The sequence below is a fragment of the Perognathus longimembris genome, chromosome 27 (genome assembly GCF_023159225.1).
Source record: "Perognathus longimembris pacificus isolate PPM17 chromosome 27, ASM2315922v1, whole genome shotgun sequence".
NCBI classification, from domain to species: domain Eukaryota; kingdom Metazoa; phylum Chordata; class Mammalia; order Rodentia; family Heteromyidae; genus Perognathus; species Perognathus longimembris.
Genome location: NC_063187.1, coordinates 7,396,356 through 7,406,204, shown reverse-complemented (window position 1 = coordinate 7,406,204; position 9,849 = coordinate 7,396,356). Strand labels below are relative to the sequence as shown.

General features: G+C 54.9%; 1 protein-coding gene across 1 annotated transcript; it reads right to left on the bottom strand.

Annotated features, from left to right (window-relative positions):
- Positions 1–3,799: 3,799 nt before the first annotated feature.
- Positions 3,800–9,546, bottom strand: LOC125342825 (C-type lectin domain family 2 member D11-like). The gene is made up of 7 exons (XM_048335132.1): positions 9,541–9,546; positions 9,403–9,433; positions 8,195–8,387; positions 5,628–5,710; positions 5,299–5,483; positions 4,644–4,750; positions 3,800–4,003 (listed from the first exon to the last, which is right to left on the bottom strand). Exons 1-7 carry the CDS (start codon positions 9,544–9,546, stop codon positions 3,847–3,849), a joined length of 762 nt encoding a protein of 253 aa, XP_048191089.1. The 3' UTR covers positions 3,800–3,846.
- Between the last annotated feature and the right edge of the window lie 303 nt (positions 9,547–9,849).

The window sequence follows — 9,849 nt, the reverse complement described above, 5'->3', positions numbered from 1 at the left end:
GCTCTTCTGCTTGAGCTGAGTCTGTGTTTAAGGGTTTCTCCAGCTAAGATGAACCACTGTCTAGTTTGTGTTGTAGGTGTCGGTCCTAGGACTTGAACTCAGGCCTGGGCACTGTCCCTGAGTTTTACTTGCTCAAGGCTGGCGCTTGACCCACTTGAGCCATGGGTCTGTTTCTGGCTTCTGGGTGGACCATTGAAGATCAGAATCTCACAGACTTTCCTCCCCAGCCTGGCTTCGAACTGCAGTCTTCAGATCTCAGCCTTGTGAGGGGCTGGGATGACAAAACTTTGTAAGTGAGGGCGGCTGGAAGACGTTCACCTCGGGGGGAGTAGAACTCAGTGTGGCTGGAACCGGTCGCACCAGGACAGTCTTCCTGCGAGGACAGACTGACTCCCCCGTGGCCCAGATCTCCCAGTCAGTCTCGGTCAGTTACTTGAATCACCCATGGGTGAAAGTACCACCCTGTCACCATCTGATCATCTGTGGAACACTCTCGCAGACACACCCCGAGCCTCCTGACCTCAAATCAGCACCCCGTGCTTGTCTTTGTCCCAGGACTCAAATCACTTCAGTTCTTGTTTTCTCTTTGGCCAGTGCTGGGCCTTGAACTTGGGGCCCGGGCGCAGTCCCTGAGCTCTTGTGCTTAAGGCTTGTGCTCTGCCCCTTTCATCCACAGCTCCACTTCTGTAGGGAGCCGACAGCAAGGGTCCTCCTGCCATCTGGCTGGGGTTGATATCTCAGGAACGCGCGAGGGCACGGCTTGCTAATGGGAGATGCTTTCCTGTGCGCACAGCGTGGGTTTCATGTGAACGACCTGATCTCGTCTTTCCTGCCACCTGCAGTGCCGACTGCAGAGCTGTTCTGTGTTCTGGAACTCTAGTAACCCTGTGCCATGCCCTGGCTCCCAAACCGCGTATCCGCTGGACGCGAAGAATAAACGGGGGCTGCAGGCGTGAGCTGCAGCCTCCCGGACCCCAGCTTTGGTCTTTGGTCTCTGGTCTTGTGCTTTTCTTTTTCTTTTATCCTCTTCCCCTCAATCACGATTCGCTTCCATTGCTGTTGCAGCTGGCTCGGCACACTTCTGGCTTTTTTTGTGTGTGTGATTCACTGGAGATGAGAGTCTCGGGGACTTTTCTGCCCAGGCTGGCTTTGAACCACGATCCTCAGATCTCAGCCTCCTGAGTCGCTGGGATGACAGGCGGGAGCCAATGGTGCTTGGTTGAGACTCTGTGTGTGTGTGTGTGTGTCCCTGAAACACTTTCCCTGAGTGGCTGTGAGCCCTCGTGAACTGGGTGTGTGTGGGTGTGCACCGCCAGAGGCTTGCAGAATGGAGGACGGTGAAAGCAATGGCTGTCCAGGCGCTCAGAGCCCGTGAGCTCGCGTTCAGGTTCGTTTTCTCGTAAGCAGGCGCTGTTACAGCCTGGGGAAAGTGTAGGTTCAGGGTTCACCGACCGTGACTCACCTGGGCAACGGCTGGCTGACACCCCCTTCCTGATGGCCGTGCTCTTTCTCTTCAAACTCGCTAAGCTGCACCAGCCTTGTCGTCAAGTGTTTGCTCAGTTGAGCTCAGACTTGGCCGCTCTCTTTCCTGAGAAAAGCGCTGGCCTCCGCCTCATTCACAGCAACAAATGCTGCACGAGTCAAATGGATGCCTGCTCAGTGATAATGGCCTGGGTTTCTTTGCAAAGGGAAAACGTTGCCCTGCTCCTGTTTGCAGAAATTTACAGTAACCTAGCCACATTCCTTCTCTACCATGCCAGTGGAATCAGCAAGTGATAATGAAGAACAAGCCAGCCATGCAGATGGCGGATGGCATTCAGCCCCCTGAGAAATCCAACCCAGGTTGGAAAATATGCAAGAGCCACCCACCCACCAGCGCCTACAGAAGCCTGGCACCAGGTGAACATTCTAGCAACATTGCAGCACCTTAGGAGAGCAAGCTGAAATGGGGAGAAATGGGAAGGAGCTGCCTAAGCCCTCCTAGCTCTCTCCCCAGGAAGGGGGTGTGGGGGGGGGCTCCTAATGGGGGTTCTCCTCTCTAAATCTCTGAGTGGGGCGAATGTGTAGGGTCCTGGTGTCCACAAACTTCCCCTGCCACGTTGGGTGAGTTTACCCCCAACTGCAGGCTTTTGATCAGATCTGCATATCATTTTTTCTGTGTCCTTTTGATGACTCCAGTTCTTTTTTTTCCCTTTGTTATTTTTTTGGTGCCAGTCCTGGGGCTTGAACTCGGGGCCTGAGCGCTGTCCCTGAGCTTTGGTGTTCAAGGCGGGCGCGCTATCACGTGAGCCACAGCGCCACTTCTGGGTTTTGGGTGGCTCATTGGCGGTAGATAACTGAGTCTCATAGCCGTTCCTACTGGCGCTGACTCCCGAGCCTCACATCGCAGTCTCCCTGAGTGGCTGGGATTACAGGGGTGAGCTACAGGCCCCCAGCAGGGAGTCTTTATGAGAGAGGGCAGCACTGCTGTTCTTTGGGGTTCACTCCTGAGCCTCTGGTTTCCCACTCGTACTGACCACGCTTGAAGTTCAGTGGCTTCCACTCTCGTGAGGATGAGAATGGAAGTCCACTGAGGGCAGCCATGTCAATCAAATGCCTTTTGTGAGTGAGTAAAGCACAGACACACGGAGTTGATGCATAGGAAAGCTTGTTTTCTGGGTTTTTCTCAACATTGTACATCACGGTCACCACAGTGGGACCGCACGATGTCCGCTTGCGTCCGTACGAGGAGCAAAGTGCACCCCGAGCTTTGGCAGCACTGGGTTTTTAAAGGCCACAGCCACGCGAGGGAGTCATGTGACACAGGCGGGTGGCCTTGGGCACGAGGCCAGCGCTCCGCCCCCTGAGCCTCAGCGCCACTTCTGGCTTCGTCTCTCCATGAGGCAACTGAGTCACAGTGCCGCAGTCAGGCCTCACCTCCCTGTGTCCTTTGCTGGCGAGGGTTACGCAGCTCTCAGTCCAGCTGCCTTGCCTTTCTGTTATGTTCACTTCCCCGCTGGTGGGGTGCGGCGACTGTCTCGAGTCCCCTCTGTCCCTTAGGGAAGAGGATCACCGTTTGCCAGCTTGCCGCCATCTTCCCACGTGGATAAAGACCTTGTGTATGAGTATGTGGATGTCTCTGTTCAGTGCATGTGTATTGACATTATATACAAGAAAGATGCATTATAGTTTATTTCATCCTTCTTAGGACTCATCAGTACAGTACAGCTGCTACTGTGAAACAATTATAAGCATCTCGCAAGGTGCTGGTGGCTCACGCCTGTCATCCTAGCTACCTACCCAGGTGGCTGAGATCTGAGGATCACAGTTCAAAGACAGCCCCACCCACCCACCGGCCCAGGAATTTTGTTTTCCAATAGCCAGGCACAGACGGGTGGCTCCCAGCACCTCAGGAGGCTGAGAGATCAGAGGGTGGAAGTTCAGAGCCAGCTTGGGTAAACACACATCTGAGATTCTTAGGTCCCACTCAGCCCGCAAAAAGCCAGACGAGGTGGTGTGGTGGCTCAAAAACATAGTGCCCAGGTCCCCGACTTCAAACTCACCTCAAACCAGGGCAGCAACTGCGTATAACAAACTGTCCTTCTTCTCCCCTACTGACTCCCCTTGCTGCGGTGGCTACAGCAGCCTTGGCACAGATTTGCCTTTCCACCGGCTTCTGCCTTTGTATAGCCCGCTTCAGAGAGCCCTCCCCTAATCGCCTGAGCTCAGCCAATGGGAGCCGAGGGGGCCGGCGACGTCAGCCAATGGGAGCCGAGGGGCCCGACCCTCAGCCAATGGGAGCTGAGGGGCGGGGCGGTAGGTTATATGTAACCCTCAGGCTGGAGCACATGCACAGCTGCAGGGCTGTCAGGAGGGACCGGATAGGGCAGAGCTCGCGGGCGCCCCGCACTGTGCGTAGCTGCTCAGCTTGCTGCAGATCCACCTCCTCTCCAGGTAGACCCTCCCGCTGCTGATTCCAACCGCGTTCAGATAGGCGCACTGCCCGACCCCTTGCACCTTCACCCTAAAGTCAAGCAGAAAAACGAGAAATGTGCGTCGTTGGGCATATCCTTGCTTTTAGTTTCCTGTGTGTCACTCGGGGGACTTGAACTCAGGGCCCGGGCGCTGTCCCTGAGCTTCTTTCACTCAAGGCTGGCGCTCTACCCCTTGAGCCACAGCGCCACTTCTGGTTTGTTGCTGGTTCATGGGAGCTGAGAGTCTCGCGGACTTTTCCGGCCCAGGCGGACGTTGAACCCTGATCCTCAGATCTCAGCCTCCCGAGTAGCTGGGGTGACAGGCAGGAGCCCCAGGGCTCAGCTTGCTGTCCGTATCTTTCACATAAATAAGAGACCAGCCAAGCCCAGCCCGAGTGACAGCGCTGATGGCGGTGGGTTAGTGTCTTTGCCCTTCTCAAGGTCTTGGTTGGACGCCACACCTCCGTCAGTCACCCGGAGGATGAGATCTGAGGAGCAAGGACCCGGGAGGAGTCTCACACTTTCATCTCCAATAAACTATGTGCAAAAAGCCGGAAGTGGCGCTGTGGCTCAAGTGGCAGAGCGCCAGCCTTGAGCAAAAAGAAGCCAGGGGACAGTGCTCGGGCCCTGAGTTCAAGACCCAGGCTCTGGCACAACACAAAACAAGCAAAAAGATGGCTGAAAACGTACAAATTGCTGTACTCCGTGTTATCAGCCCACTTCCAACTGTGCTGCTCGGACTGTCTTCGAAGGCCAAGCCAGTGGTCGTATGAATTTTTGTGTCTTTGCAAGAAGTTCTGTAATAAAACACAGTAAGTCGAACATACGAAGGTCCTTGTCTGTCAGAGACATGTGTGTTTTTCTTTGTCCTGTCCAGAGCTGGTTTTGAACTGGGAGCTCACCTCTGAACCTCTTGAGTAGCTATTTAGTAGGAGTCACTATTTCTTTTTCTTGTCTTGTCTCTGTGTGTGTTGTGTGTGTGTTGTGTGCGCACGCGCGTGTGTGCATCAGTACTGAGGTTTGAACTCAGGGCCTGGGTGCTGTCCCTGAGCGTTTTTGCTCAAGGCTTGAACACTTACACCACACTTGTTAGCACTGGAGCCCCAGCTCTCCTTCCAGTATTTGGGGGGTGGTTAGAGATGAGAGTGTCCCCGATTTTCTTGGGCAGGCTGGCTTGTCATTGTGATCCTCAGATCTCAGCCTCCTGAGAGGCTGGGGTGACGGGGTGAGCCCTTGGCCCCGCCCCTTGGTTCTGTCTTAGCTTTAACCCCACACAGCCTGTCCAATTCAGGGTGTCTTTCTAGCACATCGCAGACAAGAGGACCCCCCCAAAAGCTTTTCTCACCAGCTCCTCCATGCTGTCAAAACGGGCCAGGTTGGCGTCCAGGGACTCGCAGAAGGCCTGGCTGGAAGTCCAGTTCCTCACGTCGTCCGAAAAATAGAAACACTGACTCCCAAATCCAATCCAGTGTGTGGGGCAGGAAGCGTAGAGCGTCCTCACCTCCGCCACGCGGCTTCCCCTCTGCGTCGCTGGCACACAGACCACGCGTGAGCCCCCCACGCGGCTCCCGCTCCCCCCCACCCTCTCCACGCCAGCCACTCACCTGCCAGCCCCACCACCAGCCCCACCACCGCGGCCGCCAGAACCACGTTACCGAGCAGACTGCAGCCAACCTGGGCGGGCGAGAGCGGGGGCGGCGCGCGCAGGCAGCGTCCGTGCAGAGCTTTCACACACACGCGGCTCCCAGGCTCGCCGTCTAGTGGGAGACACGGGAGGAACGCAGTCTCAGAAGCCGCACCACTGGGGCTGGGAACGCGGCCTCGCGGTGCAGGGCTGGCCGAGCACGCGGGAAGCCTGGGTTCCATTCCTCAGCACCACAGACACAGAAAAGGCGAGAGGGGGGCGCTGCGGCTCACGGGGGGAGAGCGCCAGCCTGGAGCAAAAAGAAGCCAGGGACAGCGCTCAGGCCCTGAGTTCAAGACCCAGGACTGGAGTGTATATGTGTGTGCTATCTTTATGGAAGTATTTCACTGTCAAACAAAGCTCAGAGCGACTCGCGCTGGCATCGTTTCTGGAAGCACCAATGGCCCTGTGAGAAGCCGAACAGCACAGGGCTCCCGTTACCTTGTTCACAGCTTACCCCCGCCCTCCCCCCAAAACTGAACACTCACGCCTGCACTCAGATCTTTCCTGCAATTTCTTTTCATTCTTTCTTTCTTTTTTTTGCCAGTCCTGGGGCTTGAACTCAGGGCCTGAGCACTGTCCCTGGCTTCTTCCCGCTCAAGGCCAGCACTCTGCCACTTGAGCCACAGCGCCACTTCTGGCTTTCTGTATATATGTGGTGCTAAGGACTCAAACCCAGGGCTTCACGTATGGGAGGCGAGCACTCTTGCCACTAGGCCATGTTCCCAGCCCTCCTTCTTGCAGTTTCTCTTGACCTTGCTGAAGTCCCCCTCCCTGCCGTTTGCAACATTTCTGCAAGACTGCTCTGTGGAACTTTGAAACCCAGGTGGTTTCCTCATTTTAACATCTCTACAGCCTGGGGAGCTAAAAAAAGCACTTGTTTTTCTTGAGACCGAGCACAGAAGAGCAAATGCTCCGTTCACACTTCTTCCTTCAGAGAGCAACAGGTGATTTCCTTCACATCTGTGGTTTCACCCACAGGTTTCCTATGTCTCTGTGTGTACAGCGCCTGGAACCTCAAGGTTTTTGCTCAAGTTGCTGCTCTACCACTGCAGCCTGGCCTGGAGGCCAGCCTTTTGCTGGTTTATTGGACATAAAAACCTCGTGGACTTTCCACCTCGCGCTGGCCTGACACTGTGATCCTCAGATCTCAGCCTCCTGAGTGGCTGGGGTGACAGGTGCGAGCCTCTGGCCTCATGGGTCATCCTTTGCATTTATAGCAGGGATATCTCTATTTGGTACTCATGTGGGTTTTTAAATTTTTACCTGATACACTGATTGCATATGTGCGCTTTTCTTTCTCTCCCCTCTTCCCTTCTAACGTCCTCTGCCTCTTCGTCTGTCCTCAGAACACAATCACCCCCACATGTTCAGCTACAAAATACTACAATGGTCTCTGAAAAGAACAAAGAAGTCAGGCACCCATGGCTCACGCCCGTCATCCCAGCTCCTCAGGAGACTGAGATCTGAGGAATGGAGGTTCAAAGCCAGCCCAGGCAGGGAAGTCCGTGGGCTTCAACACAAAAGCTCAGAGACCCAGGCATTGATTTCAGGGCCAGGGGGCTGCTGGGAGCCTGACTGGGGTTATGAAAGCTGTTTTGTAAGCATTGCCCTTGGGGGCTGGGACCTTCCCAATGTTGGCAGGATGGAACTGGCTGATAATCTGGTTTCTGTTATGACTATAAAAGAGATTTTCGTTTCTTCCAAGTGCAGAGCTTCTCCTCTCTGGGAACTGATCTAAACCAGAGAAAGACCAGAGCTGTTTCCGGTATTTCACATTCTTCTCTGTTTGGAAAAAATAAAAAATTCTCCTAAAGCTATGAATGTAAGCTCATGCTTCTTTCTGGCTGGAGTGGAGCTGAAATCGTTGTGCAATTTCCTGCATGTTTTAGAAATTACAAAGGATTACAAGCCCTGAGTCCTTCCCAGTTTTGCAGACTCTTTTCTCGCTCTGTGTGTGTGTATGTGTGTGCAAGTCCTGGCCTTGAACTCAAGACCTAGGCAGTGTCCCTCAGATTTTTTTTTGCTCTAGGCTGGCGCTCTACCACTTGAGCCACACCCCTACTTCTGGATTTTGCTGGTTCATTGGAGATCAGAGTCTCAGGGACTTGGCTGCCCGGGCTGGCTCTAGGTAGTGATCTCGGGTCTCAGCCTCCCGAGTAGCTGGGATGACAGACTTGAGGCACCGGTGTCTGGCTTGAAGGCAAACTCTGCAAGGGTTGCGATGTCCATCGCCACATTTCTGTTATGATTCCTGTGCAGTCCTGCCCCGCGGAGGTCAGCCACTCGAGTGGGAAAGGAGAAGAAGAAGAAGGAAGAGGAAGGGGAGAAGAAAGGGAGAAAGTGGAGGAGGAAGAAGAAGCAGAAGCAGCAGCACAACAAAAACCCCGTTCTTTGCTCCCCCTCCAACCCAGTTCCTCTCTAGCCACAGAAGTACTGGTACCCCAACACCCACCACACCCCCCAGAGCTAGCTATCCCTCCCTCAGCCCCCAGACCTGGTGCCTCCACGGCAGACTCCCGTTCCTGAGGGGCCCGCGAATCACCGGTGCGGTTACCTGCGGGCCTGCCTTCGGGGTCCTGCGTGGACAACAGATCTGTCAGCAGCGTTCCCCCCAAGGCTTCCGGAGGGTGCCATTGCCCCCAGGCAGAAGCAGCTGGATACCGGGACTCCCCAGATGTCACAGCCCAGGTGTTTAGGTGAAAGCTGCATCAACAGCTCTCCTGACAGCTGGCTGCCTGGTCCAGCGCCTGACAGACAAGGAAACAGCACGGAATTAGAATATGGAAGTCAATGGATTCCAGACCATCTGCAGCCTCCCAATGCACTTCAGTGTCCACCCATTAAACCCCCCATGGCGCCCGAGGAGGGAGGGGGAGGGAGGGGGGGTGACAGACTTCCCACTGAGATCAGTGAAAATAATAATTAAAGCGGGCACACAGATCCATTTATTATTACTACTAATGCTAATTTACCATTATAACAATATAGAATACATTATCATGTAATATGTAATAAAGAATCAGTTATATAGTAGTATAGAGTATTGTATAACATATAACAGATGATGAGGATTTGTATTCCACTAGTCCTGGGTCTTGAACTCAGGGCCTGAGCGCTGTCCCTGGATTCTTTGTGCTCAAGGCTGGCGCTCTGCCCCTTGAGCCACAGCGCCGCTTCTGGCTTTTTCTATCTACGTGGTGCTGGGGAACCGCGCTCTCCCGTGAGCCCCATTCCCAGCCCTGAGATCCATTTTTTAAAAAACAATACTGAAGCTGGGCGCGCAGCCCATGGGCTCGGGAGCCCGGGATCTGGAGTCGGAGCCCAGCGAAGGCGGGGAAGGGCGCGAGATTCCGGGCGAGCAGAAGCCCCGGGGAGAAGGAGCAAGAGTGGAAGAGTGGAAGAGCTCAGAGAGCACGCTGGAAGGAATAAAAAACAAAACAAGGAAAATAAATGTGCAATTAAAATAGAAGTCCATCAAGAAAAGAAAAAGCCCACAAAAAAGGAGCAAAAAAAATAATAAAATCCCTAAAGCGTGGAGGAGCCGGAGCGCGACTCGGAGGACGGAGACGCCTGAGCGACAGAGCCACAGCGGGAGATGCACCACTGCTCAGCGCACGCGCAGCCCAGAAGCTGCTGCAGCCCCGGCCCGGGAGCAGCGAGGGGACCCGGGCCGGGCTGACAGCGCAGCTCCTCAGCCCCGAAGCAGAGAGAAAGGCGCTCAGAGCCGGGCGGAGGGCGGGGACGGCCGGGCGCGGTACTCACAGGGCGGGGTTCGCTCCAGAAGTCGTTCACACTGCGGAAAACCCACACGGGAGCGAGAAAGCCAGCGCGGAGCAGCCCAGTGACTCGCGGAGCCGCCCCGCGCTCCACACACCAATGGCAGGACTGCGCACGCGTCACCGCCATGCGCGACTCCGGGGCCCCGGCACGCGGACTAACACCGCCAATGCACAGCACGCACACAGCGCCCACAAATGCACGTGTGTGCACCACACGATGCATACACAGAGAGGACAGCACGCACACAGCGTCCACAAATGCACGTGTGTGCACCACACAATGCATACACAGAGAGGACAGGCAGCATCTGTACATCTCTATACGTTAAACCACAGGAACTCAAGTCTGCGTGCACTGGAGATGGAGCTCACACATCTACATACAGATAGAGAGTATGTATATATAAGACACGATGTAGTATATGTATTG